This window comes from Conger conger, chromosome 2 (assembly GCF_963514075.1).
Source record: "Conger conger chromosome 2, fConCon1.1, whole genome shotgun sequence".
In the NCBI taxonomy this organism is placed as follows: domain Eukaryota; kingdom Metazoa; phylum Chordata; class Actinopteri; order Anguilliformes; family Congridae; genus Conger; species Conger conger.
Window position 1 is genome coordinate 84,115,257 of NC_083761.1, and position 27,257 is coordinate 84,142,513.

At 40.5% G+C, this 27,257-nt stretch overlaps 1 gene segment (V, D, J or C); it reads left to right on the forward strand.

The window, feature by feature from the left end:
• LOC133122378 (Ig mu chain C region membrane-bound form-like) overlaps positions 1-27,257 on the forward strand; it is a 101,767-nt gene that overhangs the window by 63,511 nt on the left and 10,999 nt on the right. Inside the window, 1 exon segment of the C gene segment in view lies at positions 26,421-26,729. Within this exon segment, the coding sequence occupies positions 26,421-26,729 (309 nt within the window).

Below are 27,257 nucleotides of genomic sequence, written 5' to 3' on the forward strand. Positions count from 1 at the left end.
ATAAAATAACACATTTGAGATTTACAAACATTCATTTTCCAAAAGATTTAACTTTACAGATACATTTTTGTATTTAATTTTAAAAAGTGACATATTACTGGAAGCAATTTACTACCATTTACATAAAAACTTGATCAGCGCTGTCTGAGATCAGAAACAAGGAGCCAACCAAAGTCTGCAGAAGAACTGTGGCAAGTTCTCCAACATGCTTGGAACAACCTCCCTGCTGATTGTCTTATAGAACTGCAGGACAGCGTTGGCTATCTCAGAGAAGTGATGCAGTTTTAACGCCGAAGGGTGGTCACAAAAAATATTCATTTGATTCAGTTTTTAACTATGCTGTCAAATTACTAAAATGTAATATAAAATGTATAGTACGTTTATTTAGGACCTTTCATTGAATTATTTTTGAAAGAATCTTATCTGTACAGAATGTTATACAGGTGCCTAAGACTTTTGCACAGCACTGTATATAGCCCATAATTTTTTTTTTTAATTGGCATACCAATTAAATAGAGAGATTCTATATGTCCGAAATTAAAGCACTGCACATTATAGCCATAACGGCAATAAACCCCCCCAAAAAGTAAAAAAATTGCCCATGAACTACATTCATGAAGGAGAAAACCGCTGACATGTTCGTGACATGCTGGCTGAACTGGCACTCTGATTCCAGCAAGGACTTTGGGTGTGATGTGTGGTACTTTTCTTTTTTCTGAAAATATTATTGAAAAGATATTTTCTTTTGATTTGTACCTTGAGACTGAATGAAATGACAATGAAAAGTGCAGGTGTGTCTAAAACTATTTCTGGGAAATCACACATATGTGCACATATCTTATAGATTGAAAATGTGAGCAACAGACTGTTACGTAGTACATAGTAATGTTAAATAGCAAATAGGATAGAATATTACAAGGGAAATCACATATCAAAATACTCATTCTTGCTCAAATATACATTTAGAATTTATTCATGAACAGTATTAGACAATATAGTGTGAGCACAATTAGACATTTGCAGCCCAGGGGTGGTTTTTGTACAGGTGTTAAACACTGTGTACTATAGCAGTAGCTGGGGGTCACAGTGATACGTCTCATTACAAAAACCTCCCTCCCTCCACAGCATGACAGAATAGATACAGACCTAACCAGGACCGAATGTACAGATATATACAGACCAAACCGGAGCAGAATGTATAGACATATACAGACCTAACCTGGGCAGAATGTACAGACATATACAGACCGAACCTGGGCAGAATGTACAGACATATACAGACCTAATCTGGGCAGAATGTACAGACATATACAGACCTAATCTGGGCAGAATGTACAGACATATACAAACCTAACCTGGGCAGAATGTACAGAGACATACTGACTAGGGATACACATTTTGTGGAGTTATTTTAATCGATTGTTGTCTACTATTCATCAATTAAATTGATAAACTGAAAATCTGAAAAACTACTATTTGGCCCATAAAAATAATGATTTGAAATTGGCATACCAATTAAATAGTTATATCTATCTTCAGAGAGATTGTATAAAGACATGCCCAAATTATATCATTGCACATTATAGCCATCATGGCAAAAACCCCCACAAAATGATCATGACATGCTGGCTGAACTGCCACTCTGATGGTCCAAGTGTTAATTCCACAGAACAATCACTATTCCAGTGTTTACCAGCAGGTACAGTGCCACAGCACAACAGGTGACATAATGTATAGAGGATTTCAGCAAGTACTTTGGGTGGAATGTGTGCAATGGAAAAGCTATTTTTCTTTTTTCTGAAAATATTCTTTGAAACACATTTTCTTTTGAATTGCACCTGGAGACTGAATGACATGACAATGAAAAGAGCGGGGGTATGTAAAATACACTTGTTGAAAATGTGCACATAGTTTGAAGGTGAAAAACTTGCACAGTTCTAGCAACAGAGTGTTAAATAGTATATAGTAATGTTAAATAGTAAATCATCTATCAAAATACTAATTCTTGCTCAGATATACATTTAGAATTTATTCATGAACAGTATTAGAAAATCTAAAATATGAGTGAACACAATTAGACATTTGCAGCCCAGGGGTGGTTTTTGTACAGGTGTTAAACACTGTGTACTATAGCGGGGCGTCACAGTGATACATCTCATTACAAAAACCTCCCTCCCTCCACAGCAAGACAGAATAGATACAGACCTAACTAGGACAGAATGTTGAAAGATATACAGTCCTAACCAGGACAGAATGCACAGAGAAACAGATCTTAACAGGACAGAATGTACAGACATATACAGACCTAACCAGGACAGAATATAGAGAGATATAGGGATGTAATCAGGACAGAAAGTACAGACATATACAGTCCTAATCAGGACAGAATGTGCAGTACTGACAGATACAGACCTAGCCAGGACAGAATGCAGAGGGAAACAGATCTAACCAGGACAGAACATGTATCAGCTTTGAGTAAATGACCTGTGAAATGAAGCCCACATTTCATCACTCAACATGCGTGAAAAGCAGTTGTGGTGGAACCTAAATTAATGGTTAAAATGGTGCCCCAGCAGGGCACCCCATAGGCCAGCGGTGCATGTCAAACAGACGCTCATGATTTACTAGTGAACATAAATCTTGTCACTTGCCTCCTTCTGTTCCACTTCAGACTGTTCATTTTTGGAATGTCTGTGAAATGTCGATTAGACTTTTCACCAGACCCAGCAGGCTATTAATAAAACAAGCAGTTTATTTCTGTTTCCGTTATAAAATAGGCAATATGCAATAAATTAGGAAGGCCAAGACACAACGAGAAACACTATAAATGGCAGGTGTTTCCTGAACATTGCATGTAAAATTATGATAGCTTTTCTGGAAATAAGTGTGAGGAATAAGCAAATCGGCAAATGAAGATATAGAGTATTTATTTTGGAGCACAATGTAAAAATAGTACATGTAATAAAAGAGGAGTAAACACACTGATCAAATATCTGATTCATAAACTATAATGAAAATTTTTAATAATTTAATAATGTCAGTGTCCTTTTCACAACAAGGGTCCAAATGCATAATAGTTTCTCATTCTAAAAATGCGCAAACTTTTTAAAAAAATTTAATTTGTATTATTATTTAAGGGAGTCTTGGCCAAAATGGCTTACAATATAACAAATAACACAGATTGTGCATTATACACAGCAAGACATAGAAGAACGTAGACAATATACAAACAATTTAGGCCAAAACAAGCAAAAACATTTAGGTAAAACAAGTGAATATTGTAAATGGTTGGCTTTATATAGCGCCTTTATCAAAAGTGCTGTACAATTAATGCTTCTCAGTCACCCATTCATACATACACTCACACACCAACAGTGATTGGCTGCCATGCAAGGCGCCGACCAGCTCGTTTAGGGGTTAGGTGTCTTGCTCAGGGTCACTTCGACAAAGACCGGGCGGGGGATCAAACCGGCAACCCTCCGACTGCCAGACGACTGCCCTTACTGCCTGAGCCATGTCGCCCCATATTGTGTTCATTGTATCATGGATAAACAGTAAGGTAGAAAGTTTGATCCGGGGCGTTCTAAAAAGGTAGTATGGTCATTTTTACAGTTGCTATGCTAGGAATTAAATCATCTTCAAATGTATTTATTAACGGAATGAAATTAAGGAAGAACAACTCTGACAGCTTGGTTGAAATATTTATCCCCAGATATTTCATATTGCTAGTGGAGGTGAGGGGGGAGTCCTGAGATGTAGCATTCCATGCAGAAACTCAAAACTGGAAGCCCCAAACTTTTATCACTTATATTTGGCAAACCAGCTACAATACATCAGAAACTGGATTCATCCAAACCAACAGGATTGCCCATGGATAGAACAATCAGAATGTAAAGAAATTTCCAACAACTGCTTCAAAAACACTGCCATTTCAACAACTCTGACAGGAAAATTAACAAAATCTTTAAATTCACAATGACCCTGTGCAAATACACTCCAATATGGCACAATCCTGACAAAACATCACTTTCCGTCACCACATGTAAATAAAAAGGTATCACACATCTTCAACACATCTTTCAGGATAGCACGTTCACCACCTTCCAGGATTTGGTTCATAAGAACAATATTGGGAAGGAGCAATATCTTCAGTTCTTTCAATTAATATCTGTTTTAAAATTTAAACTCACCATTTCTGGAAACAAGTCGCAGACCAAATATCTCTCATTATGAGCTGTAGCATTCCACTCTGTCCATCCCTCTGTCAACTAGGAGACCTCTCAACAATCAACCCACCAAATCAAAATACCAAACCTATACTCATTGCCCTAGCTATCGTCAAGAAAACCATCCTCTTAAACTGGAAAACAAGACACACAATAAACATAACACAATGGCTAAATCTTCTCAAAGAACACATATCCATGGAAATAATCTCACATCAGCACCAAAGCTCACACTTTGCAAACATTTGGGGTCCTTTCATAAAATCATTTAATTTGCCTGTTGACTAATCCCCCCCAACCCCACCCTCCCCAACATTATAACCCTATTATTCATATTCATCATGTTATCCTTTTATTAAATTTTTTTCTTCTCTCCCTTTTCCATACTATCCTGGCAAGGCTTCCGTCAACAATCCTTTCTGTTCATTTACATTTACATTTTAGTCATTTGGCAGACGCTTTTAATCCAAAGCGACTTACAAGTGCATAGGTTCTACCACAAGTCAAAGCATCACATCCAGAACTAGAAAAATACACCTGGACTGCTGTTCTAAACATATAGTCGTCATCATAAGAGCAATTTTTTTTTTTTTTTTTTTTTTTTTTTTTTTTTTTTTTGTTCATCCACCTGTCCATCCGTCTGTTTTTCTGTTCATCTGCCTGTCCATCCGTCTGTTTTTCTGTTCATCCGCCTGTCCATCCGTCTGTTTTTCTGTTCATCCGTATGTTTTTCTGTCCATCCGTCTGTTTTTCTGTTCATCCGCCTGTCCATCCATCTGTTTTTCTGTTCATCCATCTGTTTTTCTGTCCATCCATCTGTTTTTCTGCATATCCAAATGTCTACACAATTCACTTTTTCCACACTTTTTTAAAGTTAAAAAAAAATGTTTTCAATTATTGTTATCTTTAGTTACTATGTTATCTGTTTTGTTTTACCACCCTCACAAAGGCTTCATACTGTTAAACAAATCTTTTCAGTGAGAGAAAAAAAAAGCTTCCACTTTCATTGTGTGTCAGCTTCTGTAACTTCATTTCAGTAATATTTAGAGTCATTGGAAAACAACGCCCAAAGAGTTTTCAGAAGAGACCTGTATCAGGAATTATGCCTGTGGTCAAAAGGATTCAAGAATAATAACCATTTTATTTGGGGTATTTCATTTTCTCACATGGGTCAAGAAAAGGGCAAATACTTAAGGGGTTAAGTTTAGCTGAATGCGTTATGTTGAGGAAATATTTCTGTCGCTGTTCCCAGCCAAGACGCACACTGCTAGGGCCCGCAATCAGAAACCAGGACATTTGGTATCTTGCGTCATGGCCCTTTAAACACCTGATTAAATTTACTTTGTACTTTAATTAAATGTACTTGTACTTTGTGCAGCACAATATGTTTGAACAGACACACAGTTTTAATCACTCATGCTGACTATTCATTTTAACAGCACTAAAATGATCCTTTAAACATTATGACACCATTGTAGTACTAAACAGCATTTACAATACAGTATATACAGTGCATCCGGAAAGTATTCACAGCGCTTCACTTTTACCACATTTTGTTATGTTACAGCCTTTTTCCAAAATGGAATAAATTCATTTTTTCCCTCAAAATTCTATACACAACACCCCATAATGACAACATGAAAGAAGTTTTTTTGAAATTTTTGCTAATTTATTCAAAATAAAAAACTAAGAAATCACATGTACATAAGTATTCACAGCCTTTGCCATGAAGCTCAAAATTGAGCTCAGGTGCATCCTGTTTCCACTGATCAACCTTGAGATGTTTCTACAGCTTAATTGGAGTCCACCTGTGGTAAATTCAGTTGATTGGACATGATTTGGAAAGGCACACACCTGTCTACAGTGGTGTGAAAATCACTGATTTCTTATTTTTTTGCATGTTTGTCACACTTAAATGTTTCAGATCATCAAACAAATTTAAATATTAGTCAAAGACAACACAAGTAAACACAAAATGCAGTTTTTAAATGAAGGTTATTATTATTAAGGGAGAAAAAAAATCCATGGCCCTGTGTGAAAAAGTGATTGCCCCCCCTGTTAAAACATAACTTAAGTGTGGTTTATCAAACCTGAGTTCAATTTCTCTAGCCACACCCAGGCCTGATTACTGCCACACCTGTTCTCAATCAAGAAATCACTTAAATAGGACCTGCCTGACAAAGTGAAGTCGACCAAAGCTAGACATCATGCCGAGATCTAAAGAAATTCAGGAACAAATGAGAAAGGCAGTAATTGAGATCTATCAGTCTGGAAAAGGTTATAAAGCCATTTCTAAGGCTTTGGGACTCCAGCGAACCACAGTGAGAGCCATTATCCACAAATGGTGAAAACATGGAACAGTGGTGAACTTTCCCAGGAGTGGCCGGCCGACCAAAATCCAAAGAACTGCAGGCCTCACTTGCCTCAGTTAAGGTCAATGTTCATGACTCCACCATAAGAAAGAGACTGGGCAAAAATGGCCTGCATGGCAGAGTTCCAAGACGAAAACCACTGCTGAGCAAAAAAACATTAAGGCTTGTCTCAATTTTGCCAGAAAACATCTTGATGTTCCCCAAGACTTTTGGGAAAATACTCTGTGGTCTGACGAGACAAAAGTTGAACTTTTTGGAAGGTGTGTGTCCCATTACATCTGGCGTAAAAGTAACACTGCATTTCAGAAAAAGAACATCATACCAACAGTAAAATATGGTAGTGGTAGTGTGATGGTCTGGGGCTGTTTTGCTGCTTCAGGACCTGGAAGACTTGCTGTGATAAATGGAACCATTCTGCTATCTACCAAAAAATCCTGAAGGAGAATGTCCGGCCATCTGTTCGTGACCTCAAGCTGAAACGAACTTGGGTTCTGCAGCAGGACAATGATCCAAAACACACCCGCAAGTCTACCTCTGAATGGCTGAAGAAAAACAAAATGAAGACTTTGGAGTGGCCTAGTCAAAGTCCTGACCTGAATCCTATTGAGATGCTGTGGCATGACCTTAAAAAGGCAGTTCATGCTCGAAAACCCTCCAATGTGGCTGAATTACAACAATTCTGCAAAGATGAGTGGGCCAAAATTCCTCCACAGCGCTGTAAGAGACTCATTGCAAGTTATCGCAAACGCTTGATTGCAGTTGTTGCTGCTAAGGGTGGCCCAACCAGTTTTTAGGTTTAGGGGGCAATCACTTTTTCATGTAGGTTTGGATTTTTTTTTCTCCCTTAATAATAAAAACCTTCATTTAAAAACTGCATTTTGTGTTTACTTGTGTTGTCTTTGACTAATATTTAAATTTGTTTGATGATCTGAAACATTTAAGTTTGACAAACATGCAAAAAAATAAGAAATCAGGAAGGGGGCAAACACTTTTTCACACCACTGTATATAAGGTCCCACAGTTGACAGTGCATGTCGGAGCACAAACCAAGCAAGTCAAAGGAATTGTCTGTAGACCTCCGAGACAGGATTGCCTCGAGGCACAAATCTGGGGAAGGGTACAGAAAAATTTCTGCTGCTTTGAAGGTCCCAATGAGCACAGTGGCCTCCATCATCCGTAAATGTAAGAAGTTCGGAACCACCAGGACTCTTCCTAGAGCTGGCCGCCCGTCTAAACTGAGCAATCGGGGAGAAGGGCCTTGGTCAGGGAGGTGATGGTCACTCTGTCAGAGCTCCAGCGTTCCTCTGTGGAGAGAGGAGAACCTTCCAGAAGGACAACCATCTCTGCAGCAATCCACCAATCAGGTCTGCATGGTAGAGTGGCCAGACGGAAGCCACTCCTTAGTAAAAGGCACATGGCAGCCTGCCTGGAGTTTGCCAAAAGGCACCTGAAGGACTCTCAGACCATGAGTATCATGAGATCATGGCAGTGTGGGTAATCAAGATGGCGACCGCAGCGTCCACTGCTCAAGCAAGTCAAACTTTTAAACGTTTTAAACGTTTTAACCGCCCTACTTTTAAACGTTTCAATTGTGGATTGCCTCCTATTTTAACTTTTCCACAAAGATGCGTGATTGTCATTGTTTTAATCTTTTGCCTGATCGCTTGCTCGTCACGCTGTCACTACTTGTCTGACGATGGGGAGGGAAGCTACTTCCCGACTGCAGGTAGCCAACATCTGCTGTTCTCCGGGATCCTGGATATTGGCCGTGCCAGAGCCCCATCATCATCTAGTAAGGATGGGGTCCCTACGTCGAGCTCTTCTGTTGGATTCATTGGGCTGACGCTGATACTCCTCTTGGCCGGTGACGTTGAGCTAAACCCTGGCCCAGCTAGCCCAGCTAGCCTGGCAGCTAGCTTGGACTTTCCTCCACCTGCGCTGCTTTCTTCGGCGGCCCGTGGCGGTCCCGCACTGGCGGTGATTGGCCTGGTGACTTGGTTGCTGGCCTGCTTCGGTGGAGGTCTGCTGGCTGATTTGCAGTCTCTTCCGGTATGTTGCGGCGGGGCTGTTGAGGTGATCGCCCGACTGTCGGCCTATTCTGGCGTTGGTTCATTCCGGGAGGATTTTGCTCCTGCTGCCGTGGTGGCTCGTCTTCAGCCCGGATCCGTAGCAGGGCGGCCTGCGCTTCCCTACGGCGCAGTTGGGCTTCGGAGCGGCAGCGGACTAGTGTCAACAACGATTGCCTCGAGTCCAGCAACTGAGTTGCGGAGCAACAGCTGGCTTCCTGAATGGTCTGGTAAGGATACCGCGGCTTTGTGTGTCATCCCCACTATCAGCCCCCTCCCAGTTCGTCTTCCTCGTCGTGCTTCCAGGCCAAGCAGAGCTGTGCAGGGAAACCTGGTGGTTGTGTCTACTGGTATTGCCTTGCCCGGCTCTGCTCCTTCTGCTACTCTGGGATCTAATGATTTGGGATCATTGCAGGACCTGCGGGCCATAAATGGTTTGAAGCTTCTGCACCTAAATTCAAGGAGTTTGCTGCCCAAGATGGATTTCATTAACTGTATGATTGTCGATGCCGCCCCCGACATACTTGTTATTACCGAGTCTTGGTTGTCTGGGAAAATTTCCAACTCGGATGTTTCTATTGCTGGTTTTAATTTGTTTAGATCTGATAGGAGAGCTAAAGGAGGCGGAGTGGCTATATTTGTCAGGGAACACCTAGCTGTGTTTAGTTTGAGATGTTTTTCTGGGTGGTGACGTCCATATTGTGGTTGCTGGTGTTTATCGCCCACCCTCTGCGCCAACATCAGCATTAGAGGAGTTGGGGAAGGTGTTATCTATGTATGCCTCTTCCGAATTGGTGGTGCTGGGCGATTTAAACCTGGACTGGCTCTCTGATAGCTCTACTAGTCTTAAACAGCTCTGCTTAGATTTAGATCTATCTCAACTTATTTTACACCCCACAAGACCAAATGCCAAATCTCCATCTAGAGCCACCCTAATTGATATTATATTAACTAATAGGCCATTTAAATATCCTCAGTGCGGGGTGTTTGCACCAGGCATTAGTGACCACTGCCCTATAGCTTGTGTCAGATTAGTCAAAGCTAATAAATCCAATGGTCACCTCATCACAAAGCGTAATTTTAAAGATTTTATAGAACAAGGCTTCTTACACGATTTATCCCACTCTGATTTAGATAGATTATGCTTAATCCCTGATTCCCAGTTAGCTTCTGACCACTTCTCCCATATTTTTAACTCCATCACTAATACGCATGCTCCTTATAAAAATCTCAGAGTAAAAAATCGCTCTAGTCCCTGGATCTCTGAGGAAGTCATCGAAACCCTTCAACTCAGAGACTCCGCCTGGACTACTGCCAGATCTACTGGTAATCCGACAGACTGGTTACATTTCAGGAAAATGCGGAATAAAAGTACTAGTATAGTCAGGAAAGCCAAATCTGATTTCTATTTATCTTCATTTGCAAATGCCCAAGGAAACTCAGCTAGTTTTTGGAAAACTGTAAAATCACTTAAATCTGGATCCACCTCTACTCTCCCACCTCAAATTAGCTATGAGAATAATGTCATTTCAGACAAATCAAAAATGTGCGACGCATTTAACCAACATTTTGTAGCTTCTGGCCTTCTATTTGATAGGCTATCAGCCAATATGGTCTCGCCGGGACACGTCCATGACCCGTCATTGGCCGAAAACCTTTCGATCCCCTCCCCTCTTGCTAATAGATTCTCTTTTAGTCCGGTTAGTGACTATGAAGTCTTCATGGCACTCTCCCATCTGAATATTAAAAAGTCTATGGGTGAGGATGACATAGCCCCATATCTTTTGCGTCTCAGTGCTCACCTGGTCGCCTCCCCGCTTGCTCACATTTTTAACCTAACTTTTATCTCCGGTGAAATCCCATCGGTCTGGAAGTCCGCACAGGTCGTGCCCCTGTTCAAAGGGGGTGACACCAGTGACCTAAACAATTATCGTCCCATCTCTAGACTGTGCTGCCTAGCTAAGGTTTTAGAAACCCTGGCAATTGAACAGCTGCGGGCTTTTTTAGACGCATACACTACACTCACACCAATCAGGATTCAGACCCGGTCATAGCACTGTTACTGCCACTTCCCTCGTCATTAATGATATTGTGAATGGTCTTGATAATCGCCAACATTGTGCTGCCCTCTTTGTCGACCTCTCTAAGGCCTTCGACACTGTTGATCATGGTATTTTGTTAAGTATGTTAGCTTCCATTGGCCTGGATGACCTTTCTCTTAGTTGGTTCTCTAACTACTTGTCTGGGAGAAAGCAGTCTGTCTTTTATTATGGTGACATTGTGTATATGCATGCTTCTCCTGCCATTTTGAAGCTGCTTGATGCTGTGTATCATAGTGCCCTGCGCTTTGTAACGGGTGATGGTTTTCTTACTCACCGATGTGTTTTGTATAAAAAATTGGGTTGGTCATCCCTAACTGCACGAAGAGAGCTACATTCTCTTCTATTCATCTATAAAGCTCTAATTGGTAAACTTCCATCGTATTTATCCTCGCTCCTCATTCATAACTCCATGAGTTGCCGAACACGCTCGCAGTCACACATCAGATTGCTCATTCCGCGCGTGAGGACGGAATATGGAAAGACTGCTTTTTCGCACTATGCTCCGGACAAGTGGAATAGGCTCCAGGACACTCTAAAATTGGATCAATTTGTTTCTCTAGACTCTTTTAGAGTGCCCCTCGTGGGTACCATGACTGAGAACTGCTCGTGTTTTACCAGATTTTTAGTGTCTTACCAATTATTATCTGTTTTTTATAGCTTGTTTTTTGTCTGCTCTTATCTTGTCTGTTGCAACCTGTATCTTTTATATATGTTTTTTGTAAACAGGGCACCCTTGAAAATGAGAGCTTGCTCTCAAGGGACTTCCCTGTATAAATAAAGGTCAAATAAAATAAATCTGAAACAAAATTCTCTGGTCTGAAGATTGAACTCTTTGGCGTGAATGCCAGGCGTCATGTTTGGAGGAAACCAGGCACCGCTCATCACCTGGCCAATACCATCCCTACAGTGAAGCATGGTGGTGGCAGCATCATGCTGTGGGGATGTTTTTCAGCGGCAGGAACTGGGAGACTAGTCAGGATTGAGGGAAAGATGAATGCAGCAATGTACAGGGACATCTTGGAACAAAACCTGCTCCAGAGCGCTCTTGACCTCAGATTGGGGCGACGGTTCATCTTTCAGCAGGACAACGACCCTAAGCACACAGCCAAGATATCAATGGAGTGGCTTCCGGACAACTTTGTGAATGTCCTTGAGTGGCCCAGCTAGAGCCCAGACTTGAATCTGATTGAACATCTCTGGAGAGATCTGAAAATGGCTGTGCACCGACACTCCCCATCCAACCTGATGGAGCTTGAGAGGTGCTGCAAAGAAGAATGGGCAAAACTGCCCAAAGATATGTGTGCCAAGCTTGTGGCATCATATTCAAAAAGACTTGAGGCTGTAATTGCTGCCAAAGGTGCATCAACGAAGTATTGAGCAAAGGCTGTGAATACTTATGTACATGTGATTTCTTGGTTTTTTATTTTTAATACATTTGCAAAAATTTCAAAAAAAACTTCTTTCATGTTGTCATTATGGGGTGTTGTATGTAGAATTTTGAGGAAAAAAATGAATTTATTCCATTTTGGAATAAGGCTGTAACATAACAAAATGTGGGAAAAGTGAAGCGCTGTGAATACTTTCCCGATGCACTGTAGATACATAGAAACATTTAGAGAGAGGGTATTTTTGCACATGATTCTCAATGTCATTCTAAACATTCATACTTTTAATAAAAGCGTTTTGATCAAACTTCAACACTTACTCTCGAACAATAAGCGCACTTAATGTAGTTATTTAATAGACTAAGTAAGTGAACGCGGATGCTTCCTATTTTGTATTGACTTGAGAGGGTAGCGTAGCTGACGGTAGTGCATCCACTGTGGGGCGACATGGCTCAGGCAGTAAGAGCAGTCGTCTGGCAGTCGGAGGGTTACCGGTTTGATCCCCCGCCCGGGCTGTGTCAAAGTGTCCCTTAGCAAGACACCTAACCCCCAAATGCTCCTGATGAGCTGGTCGGTCCCTTGCATGGCAGCCATTTGCCGTTGGTGTATGACTGGGTGAATGAGAAGCATCAATTGTATAGCGCTTTGGATAAAGGCGCTATATAAATGCCAACCATTTACACTCACCGAGCACTTTGTTAGGAGCCTTTAAACTTTATTACACCTACTTATTCATGCGATTATCTACTCAGCCAATTGTGCGGCAGCAGTGTAATGCATAGAGTCATGTAGATACGGGTGAGGAGCTTCAGATAATGTTCGCATCAACCATCAGAATGGGGGAAAAAAATTTGATCTAAAGTGACTTTGACCGTGGAATGATTGTTGGTGGCAGGGTGGTTTGCGTATCTCAGAAACGGCTGATCTCCTGGGATTTTCACCCACACTAGCCTCTAGAGTTTGCAAAGAATGGTGCAAAAACAAAACAGAAAACCCAGTGAGCAGCAGTTCTGCAGACAGAAACCTTGTTAATGAGAGACATCAGGGGAGAAGGGCCAGACAGGTCAAGGCTGACAGGAAGGTGACAGTAACGCAAATAACCGCACATTACAACGGTGGTGTGCAGAAGGGCATCTCTGAGCCGCGGTGGCGCAACAGGCTAAGATGCAGCGGACTTGGGGGACCGCTTTGGGCGCCTCGGAATCACGGTCACGAGCATGAGACGAGACGACTTGAAGAAGGCATGTGGCTCTCCTTCGGGCCGCTGAGGGACGGGGTGTGGGCGGTGTATCTAATACCAACTCTAATTGGATTAGATGGGGTACAATTTCCTACCAAATTGGGAGAAAAAGGTTAAAATAAGAAATCCATTTTATTTTTTTAAAAGAAGAGCATCTCTGAACACAAAACACACCATAACTCTTAAGTGGATAGGCTACAGCAGTAGAAGTCTAAAAAACGAGTCTAATAAATGCCTAATAAAGTGCTCACTGAGTGTATACTGCAGTGAGTGTACGTTGTTTAACACCATGAAATAACACTTTGTTATGAATATGTTTTTAGTAATTTATATTACATTACATTGGTCAAGTTAATCTGTATTTTGAATCATCTTTATTCATCACAGATCCCAGAAACACTCATCAGCAGTACTCATCTTCGGATTCAGGCATTCTATTTATCGATCAAAGTTTAACAGCATGGTAAGCAATGCGTTTTATCCCATTTATCCCAATGGGAAAACTGGGAAAGACCAGGCCTGAATCATAAATAAACCAGTCAATGAGGAGACGATGGTTTAAAATGGTCATTTGTAAATAAGCAACTGGAGCCTAATAATGGTTTGAGTGTGGATTATGCATTCAAAATGTATTTGTATCATTCCCAGTAATTCCAACATATGTTTAAACTCCAGTTTGAATGTGTGCTAAATGGTTCTTTTGTGAAATCCATTCTTGTACAAATAATTATAACTAATTATTTCAATGTTCAATGGGGGGGCGACATGGCTCAGGCAGTAAGAGCAGTCGTCTGGCAGTCGGAGGGTTGCCGGTTCGATCCCCCACCCGGGCTGTGTCGAAGTGTCCCTGAGCAAGACACCTAACCCCCAAATGCTCCTGACGAGCTGGTCGGTGCCTTGCATGGCAGCCAATTGCCGTCGGTGTGTGAGTGTGAGTGTGCGTATGAATGGGTGAATGAGAAGCATCAATTGTACAGCGCTTTGGATAAAGGCGCTATATAAATGCCAACCATTTACCATGTTCAGGGGCAATGGGATATTTTAAGGCATCAGTTATGCAACAAAGCTATAATATGTAGGAAACTGACAACTCAGCTCAGTGTACCATGGCATACAGGTGTTTCCTGTCAGTGCTGGTCTGACTCCAGTGTGAGGGCTATTTTAAGGGTGCAGTTCATTGTATACTTGATACAAATTTCCCCAGCCTTTGGCAAAGCCGTACTGCTATCTGTCCTGACTTGACATCAGAGAAGTAAACTCTAGAAAATGTTTTGGATACAGTATAACTTTAGCCAAATATTCACCATTACTTATACAAAGAAACGTTCAGTTAAGATTGTTCAGAGAAGCATGATTTCAAATATTTAGCATATCAGAAAGCATATCAGATAAGTAGGCAGGTGCATTGCCATGTCATGCTTTAAAGAATCTTAAAATTGATTCTATATCTAACCGGCAACCAATGTAGGGATTTAAGGCTGTGATACAAACTCTTCATCTGGTGTTTGTCAGGACACAAGCTGCTGTGTTCTGTACAAGCTGTAACTGACTTTTTTCTGTAGACCAGACAGCAGAGCTTTACAATAATCAAGCCTGCTAATGATGAAAGCATGCGTTAGCTCTTCAGTATCCACCTGAGAGAGAACTGGTCAAACTTTATAATAATGGATGGGACTGCAATGTGGGCGTTGCGTCAATAATGAAAATAATGAGTCAGTAATGAGTCACCAAGGTTTTTAACTTTGTCCTTAGTGCATGTGACGGTAGGTGTGCGGACCATCTATCTCTCTGGGCCATTACCCAAACAATAATGGGGGGGCCTGTAGCATCGTGGTTAAGGTAAATGACTGGGACACGCAAGGTTGGTGGTTTGAATCCCGGTGTAGCCTCAATAAGATCCGCACAGCTGTTGGGCCCTTGAGCAAGGCCCTTAACCCTGCATTGCTCCAGGGGAGGATTGTCTCCTGCTTAGTCTAATCAACTGTACATCGCTCTGGATAAGAGCGTCGGCCAAATTGCGATAATGTAATTAGGATCACTGTTTTTTGTTTTTTCTTTATTCAGCTGTAAGACATTTAATGACATCCATAGATTTATGCCATGAATTTTAACACAGCTGTACATAACATTACATTACATTATTGGCATTTGGCAGACACTCTTATCCAGAGCGACGTACAGTTGATTAGATTAAGCAGGAGACAATCCTCCTGTATATCTATAGTTGAATCTGAAGGTTGTTCCAGGGGAATTCCTGTGGGAAGAGGGAACACTTGTCACAGGCTCCTTTTGGCCCATATTCAGTGTCAGGTTCTGTGTTTTCTGTTTCTGTTTTGTCTAAGTCATCAGCGTTTTCATTTATCTTACCCTCTGTGCACAGCGTAGTCTGTCAGTTCATTCCATTCTCTGTCATTCGTTTCACCTTTGCCACTTCCTGATTGTTTTGCACACCTGTTTGTTATTCCCTATTGTTAGCTCTGTATATAAACTCTCTGTTTGTCTTACTTGTTGCCTGATTGTCATGTGCGTTAGCCCTACTCTCCAGTGTTTATTTCTGTTTCGTTTGACCCATTTTGTTTTCGACTACTGCTTTTTAGATTTCCCGTCTGTTCTGTTCTGACCCCTAGCTTTCAGACTTGGTTTTTCCGATTTTGATTTTGGATTTTGTTTCTCTTTGGACTGCCGTTTGTTTTCCACCCTTCGCCTGTGACCACGACCACTCTTCGGATTATCTCTGTTGTTTCTGTTCACCTGGATAACCGACCATTGCCTGAACTCTCAATTACGAACTGCCTTATCTGCACAACAACTGTTTGCCGGTTTTCAACCCTTGCCTCTCTGATCTGCTCTTGAGTTAATAAAGACTTTGATATTAACTCCTGTAGTCTCAGTGTTCTGGTGTCTGACAGAAAAGATTTTGAAAATTTCAATATGGAATAGCATTATGATCAATCATTTCTTACCAACTGTTGCATGCATATTATTGTAAATTATCATTTGTTTGGAGACATGCTGTGTCCTGTATATTTTTGTCCACATGGATCTATGTGGAGCAAGGAAAGCGTTCAGTTTCAAAGTAATGCCATTAAATCTTAAATCTTAAATTTAAACAGGTTTTTTTCAGAAATCGGATGCCCAAACCATCAAATAGACTTACTCAACTTCTTCAGAGACTTCAGGACCAAGGACAGTTCTTTGAAGAGTGCCTAGCAGAATACTCCACTGGTAATACATATTAGGCTAAAAATAATGCATCTTTTTGTAGGATTTTGAAATATGTGATGTATATAATGAATTCAACACTTCATTCACTCTCAGACTCATACACTGGATGGATTTTTGCTGGTTCTTGCTGTTAATTCTTCTTCTTCATTAGCACTAACTGTTGTTGAAATTATATTCATGTGATTATATAATTATTAGTTGCTTATCATATTATTAATTGCTTATCCTTTACTAATATCTTATACTGTTATTGATTGCCAATACTGGAAGTGATCCAGAGCATACACACTTATTAAAGTATGTATAACTTGCTTTGTATTAATGGAAACTATTTTCTGTAAACTGTGTGAGTTGAGATGTCTCTTTCCTTTCTCTGCCCTGCGGCCCTTGAAGGCCACAAGGCACCACGAGGCATGGAACAGCATGGTATCTGTTTATTTGAGAAGAAATTCTCGCAGATCATGAACATTCTACGTCGACAGAGTGTTGATCTGGGGAGTATCTCTCCCTGGAGACTGGGAGTATCTCTCCCTGGAGACAGGGAGTTTAAACAAGATAAGCGAGGGCCCTTCAGAATGTTCCCAAAACATACATTCACGTGGACAGATACCTCAAGGGAGGAGAAAGTTAAGAAACATCTGTTGCAAGGAGAAGAGGGGCGGATTGTCCTTCAATATTGATTATTGGAAATACGCACGAATACCAATGAAGGGGCATACATTTGTTGCGCTCTGTACCTACATATATCCAGACAAAGGTCCTGGAACCTTTCTCCTTGTTTTTGCATGTAACTTGGACCCTATGCATAGTAAAGATTTAATTATTTTACTGTCTTTGTCTCTGAGTGTTTTCTTACAGAAATACATTAAAATTCCTACAACACTAACTACCACTAACCGTGCTGTGTTTTATCAGTAAATGTTATGACATAAATGTTACTGTCATAAAACAAAAATAAGTATGACAAGTTTTATGTAATTTGACATCACCAATCATTTGTTAAGCCATCTTGTGACAGTTGCTAAGTCATGTGTATGACAGTGTTATGTCAGCCTTATGGCAAGGGGTTCAAGTAAAGTGTTACCAAAAATGTAATATTAGACAAAGATATTAGACAAATTGATAAACTCAAAACACATTTTTGTGAATTATTTATTTAATGGTAAAAGCTATCAAACACCCACATCACCCCTGCGAAAATATGTAATTGCCGCCTTAAACTTGAACCACCTTTAGCAGCAATAACCACAACCACACATTTCCTGTTATTTGATATCAATTTTAAAAATTGCTCTGGAGGAATTTTAGCCCACATTTCATCTACAATTCAGATAAACTGGTAGGCTTTGGCCCGGTTCAAGTCCCGCCACAGCATATCTATTTGGTTCATGTCAGGACTTTGACAAAGCCATTCCCAAACTTTAATGTGTTTTTTTTTTTTTTTTCAGCCATTCAGATGAGGATGCTCTTGTGTTCTGGACCAATGGCTGCAGAAACCGAACATGCTTCAGATGCAGCTCATGGACAGATGATCAGCCAACATTCAATATGCCAAGTCATCCAGGTCCCTCGGCAGAAAAGCCTCACTGCACATGGGCTATCCTACCACTGCTACGCGGACGATACCCAACTCTTCGTCTCGTTCCCGCCGTCTGATACGCAGGTTTCAGCCCGTATCTCTGCTTGCCTGAGGGACATCCAGAGCTGGATGGACAACCACCATCTAAAGCTCAACCCAGGCAAGACTGAAATGATATTCATCCCTGCTAATACCTCTCCCCATCTGGATCTCTCCATTTCCCTCGGGGATACCACACTCACGCCGTCACCCAGTGCAAGGAACCTCGGCGTGGTGATGGACAGCAGACTGTCCCATTCCGAGAACATTGCGGCGGTGACCCAGTCTTGCAGATTCTTCCTATACAACATACGGAGAATCCGCCCCTTTCTCACCCCCTACTCGACCCAGCTCCTGGTCCAAGCGATGGGTCTGTCCCGCCTGGACTACTGCAATTCCCTCTTGGCTGGCCTCCCAGCGTCCGCCATCAGACCCCTCCAACTCATCCAGAATGCAGCAGCTCGTCTGGTCTTCAAACTTCCCAAATACTCACACGTCACCCCCCTGCTTACTTCCCTCCACTGGCTGCCTGTCATGGCTCGCATCAAATTCAAAACATTGGTGCTAGCCTTCCAAGCAGTTAAAGGGTCTTCCCCAGCTTATCTACAAAAAATCATCAGACCCTACACCCCTGCCAGACCTCTTCGTTCAGCCTCCACAGGCCGCTTGGCACCTCCCCCTCTCCGAAACTCCACCTCACGCTCACGACTACTGTTTGTTCTGGCTCCACGGTGGTGGAACGAACTCCCCGTTGAGGTCAGAACTGTAGTATCTCTCCCCACCTTCAAGCGCAAGCTGAAGACACACCTCTTCAAGCAGCACCTCTCCCCATCTCTCCCTACCTCCCTGTGAACCTTAATTGTTGTCTCTGTGACTTGCTTTGTGTATCGGTATTTTTAGTTGGCTAGGTAAGCAGTGTTTGGATAATTAACTTTGGTCACTTTTGCTCTGTTTGTTTGTTTCTTTGTTCCAAAAAAAAAAAAAAAAAATTGGCCCTCGTCCTTATCTTTGTTGTACAGGTAGCAGTTGAAATTGTACTTCCCTCTAGGGTCTTTCAGCGCTCTTATCCCTGGTTATGGGTATGCACTTTGTTGTACGGCGCTCTGGATAAGAGCGACGTCTGCCAAATGCCAATAATGTAATGTAATGTAAAAGCATCCCCACACCTTCACACTACCACCACCATGTTTGCCTGTTGGTATGATGTTCTTACTGCGACATGCTGTAGTTGCATCAGTTAGGCTTGACATAATGGGACCCATGTCATCCAAAAGGTTCTAGGAGATACTGCAGTATTTAAAAAAATGAAAACAAAATTAAACATTTCTTCATGGTGTCATAGTTATTTAACCTGTTATTTAACCTGCATTTAAAAAAATTTTTTGGCTAAATGTTGATTAAAGATCAAAAGTTGAGGGTCAAGCTGGGGCTTTAACATTGACAACAGACAATTACTTTCTTGATATCCCTGGCCGTGGAAGCACCCACACTCGATACGTTAATGTGGTTGCCATAGTAATATTTTACTCGTCTGTTCCTGGTGTGTGGACGGGGGGTTTGTTCGATCATTTTTCACTCCCATAACGCTCAAATATATCCTCCCGGTCATTTTATTTCATTATAATTTTGTTGCGTACTCCCTCCTACCCCTGGACGCCTGAGAACGTAACAACAAGGCACACCTTCGGAGTCATACAAGGACGGCCAGACAAATTAAGCTTATTCGCTGATGGAACTCTGTTGAACCGTTGGGGTTATGTGATGGGCTCCCGGTGAAGACGAAGGTTGTAGCTAGTCTATATAATTAGGTAAAATAGAAATGTATGTCCCAGGGTGTCACGTTTCAGGTCTGTCTTGCCTTGTTTTATGTTTTATCATTTGTCTTGGTCACGTATTGTCTTATCATGTATTATGTTAGTCTAGGTTCGTCATGTTGTTTAGTTTGTTTCTCGTTACGATTTATTTTCTTGTCATGTCTCGTTATGTTTCGTTACGATTATTTTACCTTGTTATGTTGAGTGGTTATCGTCTTAGTTCGTTTAGTGTTATGTTTTGATTTATGTTTATTGTTACGCAGACTGGTCGTTGTTTAAAGATACACTTTTACATGTCTTTCTGTTGCACTGTTCATATTTATGTCACGGATGTCTAGCTACATACGTGTTAGATATGTTCATATACTTTTGTAGAGTTAGACTGCAGGAGCACAACGTACTTGGCGGGGCAGGGAGAGAACTTTATTTGCACATGCGCAGAAGTCATACACACATACACACACACACACACACACACACACACACACACACATATGGATACCCGCAAGGACCAAATTAGCTGCTTATAGCGCAGTAAATAATACAGTGGCTGACTGGCTGTATATGTGAGACTGTACATTATGTTCAACGCCTTCACCTTTACAGATTTACATGAAAAGAAAAACAGGTCATCCTTAAAACATAAATTACCTATGCCGGCTGGCACATTATTCCTTGAATAACAACTCAGGAAAGCCCCAACTTTATTGTTGTTTGATACTTCTGGGTTATCTATGTTTCCCCAAACAAGGAGCAAACATTAGACGTCCACAACGTACATGGCGGGGCAGGGAGAGAACTTTATTTTCACATGCGCAGAAGTCATACACACACACACACACACACACACACACACACATATGGATACCCGCAAGGACCAAATTAGCTGCTTATAGCGCAGTAAATAATACAGTGGTTGACTGGCTGTATATGTGAGACTGTACATTATATTGAACACTTTCCGCAAACCTTGCGTTCCGGCTTTCTCTCTCTCTCTGTCACTCACTCCATAATTGTTTCTATTTGTCTATTTACTAAAACTACTAACGCTAGATCAGGATTGGGTAAAACTAACAGACTAATCATGTGTTCATGTTACCTTACGTTTCTCGTGCATGTCATTTACTAATTTACTAATGCTAGGGCAGGATAGGTTTATTACTAACGATTACTAATTACCTTGTTAAACTTGTCATCCATCGCACCTGTTTTCCATTCCCTTGCTGCTCTCTTACTAATTGTCTACACCTGCATTTATAGCCCAGTCACACTTCTGTTCTTTGCGAAATTGTCTGCCTCTTGTACGTCAAAGCAACGCTTGAGAGCATTACTGTCATTTGTTACTCGTTAAGATCCAAGCCTGCCTACCGACCATTGTTTATTGATTTCTGTTTCGTTGACCATCTTTTGTTTTTGACCACGTCCTCGCCTACCGTTTTTGTACCTTTGCCTCGCTGATTGTTTTATGGTTTCGACTTCCGCATTGCCCTCGATTACGACCCTGCCTGCCGTCCACCTGTACATCTGCCCCGCTGACAGCTCTCCTGCTACCGGACCTCCCTGCACGTCCACCGACTACGAGTTTGCCTCTTCCCTCGGCACTTTTTTTTTGTTTATTGTTTGTTTGGCTGGATCTACGTGTATGGACTTTGCTTGTTTTGACTACGCTCCTGGGATTCGTCCCGAATAAAGCCCTGACGGGACTTTATCTAACTATTGTTTCTGAGTCGTGCATTTTGGGTCCAGCCCCCACGCACCCGTCTCCCAGGGAGTCCAATGCAAACCATTAGCGGATACAAAATAATATTTCTGGCCGTGAAATCAACTATAGGGAAGTCACTGCACCACCACAATTATAAACATTTTGCCTTGAGACAAACTTCGCGGTCGTTTCTCCCCCTAAAACATAGACTCTTACTCTTAATGCAAATTGTGTTCAAAACGTAAAGGAACGACTGAATTATTGAACGTGCGAAATGTAACGTGAAATGTATTCGCATGTGGTTTAGGGTTTAGGAAGTGTTTCTGTTTGGCTGGAATATTGAGAGAGATCACTGTGACAGCTACTTTGAGTACTGGGGACAGGGGACCAAAGTCACGGTATCATCTGGTATGTATTTCTATTTAATTTTGTCACGGTACCATTATTGTTTTTTTTTGTTTGTTTTTTTTAATCCATTTTATCTTAGCTTATGTACTTATGTAAATGTTTTATTACGCCTGTTAAATGCGATAGCCTACCAATAGCAATCAATAGCCGCTACGTACCGTTTGAAGGTAATTGTAAACAATAAAGCTATAAATTGAGAGATAAGGGCGAAAAAATCCGTGATTTCATAAAAAGATACAAATGTAAAACATAGCTGCGACGATTGATCAGAACAAATGCTTGGTTTTAAGCGGAGACCTACTTAGTGAATCGGCCAGGTAAATTATATATACAGGAGTCTCTCTTTCCAAGCATACAAGAATAACTTTAAAAGACTGAAATTTATGGTTTGTCAAGTTTTTGCATGAAGCATTGGCCAAACTATTAACTGTGACAACCCCTTCGACTACTGGGGGAAAGGCACGAAAGTCACTGTTACCTCAGGTAAGTTCATTTAATCAAGATTCAATTTTACGTTAAACGTAACTATTTAATTTTCCAACGAAGAACTGAGATATTGAATATGCTGACATATCAAAATATGCTAGAGCTTTAGACTATATGATAATAGCTTTATATGTACATTTTATTGCATTAAAGGCCATTGCATCCTTTATTTAGATTTATCGGCATATTATATTGGTTTCTTTAGTCTTTAGTCAGTATAGCCGATGTAAGTAAATCCACATGTCTGGATAATATTGTTTACGATTGTTCAAAAATGGAATGACATTAAAGAAATGCTCTCCCTTATTTATTTAGCCTATAATTTGTCGGCATATGCTATTCAGATTTGATTAATCGGCATGTTAGTTGCTTTTATCTTCACAAATAAATGACGCAAAATGAGAGAAGATGGAAAAACTACGTTCGGTTACTCTCGCCTACAAGGCAAAACGCGGGTCTGCTCTAGGCGACATGGCAAAACAGAAGTTAGCCTAACTTAGTGTAGCCTAAATCTAAGATATGCATTGCCTACCTAATACACACCGAACTAGGCAGGTAGCTAGACTATTGGGCTGCCGATGGCCAGTTCGACTCTTGAAATTACCCCGTACTGCAGGCGATATTTCTTTATCCAGGCAAAACTTAATTATTAAAAAAGAAATGTTGAATGATCGTTTGCCACGATTTTTGTATGAGGCATTAGGCAGACTGGTAACCGTGACAACACCGACTTCGACTACTGGGGAAAAGGCACAAAAGTCACAGTTACCTCAGGTAAGTTAAAAGGGATCAAATAACGTAACAGTCTACAACTTGTCGTTTATTTAAGGAAGACCTGAGAACAGTGAATCGAAATATGTCTGAGATTGAGATAAATTGCCGAGTAACCTAAATCCACATCTCTGGAGAATTGTTTTAGATGGAAAAATGGCATGCCATTAAAGACCATGACAGCTTGTTTATGTTGCCTATTTTGATTTTGTCAGCATATTCAGATTTGATTAATCGGCATGTTAGTTGCTTTTATCTTCACAAATAAATGACACAGAAAAAATCCAAAATTACAGAAGAAGAAAAACAACATTCGGTTAGGCTGCTATACAAGGCAAAACACTGGCCCTAGGCTACATGGCAAAACAGGCAAATCTAAGATATGCATAGCCCATCTAATAAACACCGAACTAGGTAGCGAGACTATTGGGCTGCCGATGGCCAGTTCGACTCTCTTGCAATTACCCAATACCGCAGATGTTTCCTTAACCAAGCAAAACTTAACTTTTTAAATAAGACTTTAAACCATCGTTTGCCACGGTTTTTGTATGGAACATTAGCCAGACTGGTAACCGTGACAACGACTACTTCGACTATTGGGGAAAAGGCACAAAAGTCACAGTTACCTCAGGTAAGCCAAACGTTTTATCAATTACAAGGGATCCAATAACGTAACAGTCTACAACTGTCGTTATTTAATGAAGACCTGAAAACTGAATTGTCAGTATAGCCGATGTAAGTAAATCCACATGTCTGGATAATTGTTTACGATTGTTAAAAGATGGAATGACATTGAAGATAGATTTATTTAATTAATTTGTCGGTGTATGCTATTCAGATTTGATTGATCGGCATGCCTATATGCTAAGTTGCTTTTGTATTAAAAAGAAATACACGAAAATGATCTCAATGTGCATGTATCCAAAATGAGAAAATGAACTATGTTCGATTACTGTCGACCCGTGTTTTGCCGTGTGCAGTAACCGAATGTAGTTAATTTTTTCTTTTCTTTTTTCTTTTTTTTAATAAAGCAGCTTCAGCTATTGGCAAACCGATTAATCAAATCTGACTAATTACAGCGAATTATGTAGGGATCTTAACTGAACAATGATGGCGCCAGCAGGATTTGTAAATTCGAGGGGACGGATCCAAATCAGATCAGAGTTAGGTTACGTTCGTCTGGCAGCTCTTCAAATGTATAATTCCTTTATATACTTGAATTAACATTCAGACGTGGACCGTCTCCAGTGGAAGACACACTATTTCGTAAAGCAAGATTTCCTTATGGATTAAAGTGCGTAAAGTATACGGACACATGCTGCCTCCAGCTGAGACTAAGCAGATGTTAGACACGTTTTTTCACTTAGTAACTGTTGAATAGTATCATTGCGACGGTGCTTTCGATTACTGGGGGAAAGGGACCGCCGTCACCGTGTCATCTGGTAAGATTAAAACTATACATGTATCTATAATGTACCGAGTGACTGGTCCGCGTTATATTTTTGAGATAAAGAGAACACTTTTCTGGCTGCACTTATTTGGGCGAAATCATTGCTTCTGTTCAGCACTTATGTTTGTAAACTATCAGGCATTGTGTAATAGACTATATTCAATATAAATACTTGTAACCTGCTATCTTAATTTTATTCGGTAGATGTGGTGCTTTCATTTTTTACAGCGATTTTGTCCTTGCATCGTACGACAACTGGTCACATTACTACCGCGTATTTGTGGGTAATAACAGTGTTGTTAGACGAAAGCTCTGTACGTTTACGTCGACTAAAGAAAGGTCTAGCCAGATTTCTCTAAATGTATTGCCGGTGTATGTCAGTTTGGTCTTAGTATTATTTTGACATAGGGCTACAGGCTTATTTTATTGTACGTGAGTAAAGTATCTGCATACTTAAATTACATTCATTCGATTTCTTCAATATTTCAGAAATTTAAAATGTGTAATCTATCTTATTTTATTATGTGTGGAGTTTTAAAATGAAGGCTGTTAGGCTATTTTGTTTTTCGAAAAGGGAGGGGTGGTGGCGAAAGTATTATCATTTATTTCGCCCTTAACATAATATCACTGTCTACTCGAAACTGTGTTTGTAAGCAAATTTGTAAATGTTGCAACTTGGTATAGAAAGAGACTGGGTTCTGATGAATGTAAAATGTCACTGTTTCTGACGTAAGACAGGCAAAATTGTTCTCATATTAAAACAAGTTTAATAACAGATGTTATGGACAGAGTGCGGAATCGTTAAGGATCAAGTCTTTGAATATAGCCTCGACAGAATTACACAATTATGCGTACAGTACAGTTGGCCTGTGTCGCCTTTGGATTTGTGGAGGCTGGTGTTCGGGTGTTCACGATTAGTTTAAATTGCATCTCATCATTACGACAATGCATTCATTTGCGGGGGAAAAACGAACCACCACGGCCGATCTTCGTGAAGTTATTTTAGGACGAAGCAGTAGAGTGGGTAGAAGCTGTCGTTAACAATCACAAAACCTGATTATTTCTTGAGAGTACTCTCTTATAGTCTTAGTTCCAACACACAGGCGTGGAATTTATATTGTCTAAGTACTGTGAATGTATGTATGACGGTCAATCGGACTACCTGTAAGCAAAAAAAAATACACAAATCAAACTGTTAAAGCAATAACAAAATACGTCTATGAATGTACTTCAAACAGAAATGAAGTAGGCGTAGGCTAAAATGTCTTAAGACCATGAACAAAAAAGAATGTGTCTCTGTTCAGTATATGACAGAGAAATGGGGGATTCTCTGTGTTTAACGTTTTTTAGTAGCCTACTAACACATATCAATGTGTCTAAATGAATATCCAAAACATCAGTTGAATATCCTGTTTTGCCTTAACTAAAAAAGAAAAGAAAAAAGAAACAATATCGGTCTGTAATGTAAATGCCCAATAGGCGGTTTGCTTTTTATGCTCTTAAATTTCGTCTTCTTCTTCTTCTTCTTCTTCTTCTTCTTCTTCTTCTTCTTCAGGTGTTCAACAAGCTCCAAGTGTCTTCCCTTTGCTTAGTTGTGGGACTCCAGTAAATGGCTACGTCACAGTGGCCTGCATGGCTAAAGATTTCTTGCCTGACGATTTGACCATCACATGGAGTCAGGTCGGAGGAGGTGATCTGGGGGGCCGCTTCCTTCAGTATCCATCTGTACGGGACAACGATAAATTCACCGCTGTCAGCCACCTGCAAGTGAAACAATCCGACTGGAACAATGAGAAGGCCTACCAATGTTCCGCAGCAGTTCCGGGTGTTCCCACCAAGGAAGCAACAGTCCAGAAACCTCCAGGTAGGTGACCTTTTCTCATGTACTTGTTTTCTTTTTCTTTTTTTCTTGTTTTCTTTTATTTCCGGTGTTGTTGGATGTCACTGTTGCTTGAGAACTGAAATTGCTTATTACTGAAATTGTTGTATTTTCTCCGAAGCAAAAATCCTGGAGGTAAAATAACGTTTTAGTGGACAAATTGGTGGATGTAGCCAATCACACACTCGACTACAGTGTATGCACGTGCTATCGTACAACATATACACAATTGACGGTATATAATAAAAAGTAATATGAGTGCTATTTCTTCCAAAATTTTAAAAACATTGTGAAAAATACTAAATGTGAAAAAAATGACAAAATTTAATATATATATATATATATATATATATATATATATATATATATATATATATAGATATATTCTGAGCCTTAATTGTAACATATTGCATCAGTTTTTAGTCTCATAATATTGTGAATTTAAACTGATAAATGGGAATTTAAATGTATTAGTCAATAAGGTCAGAACATATGGATTGACCTTACTGCATT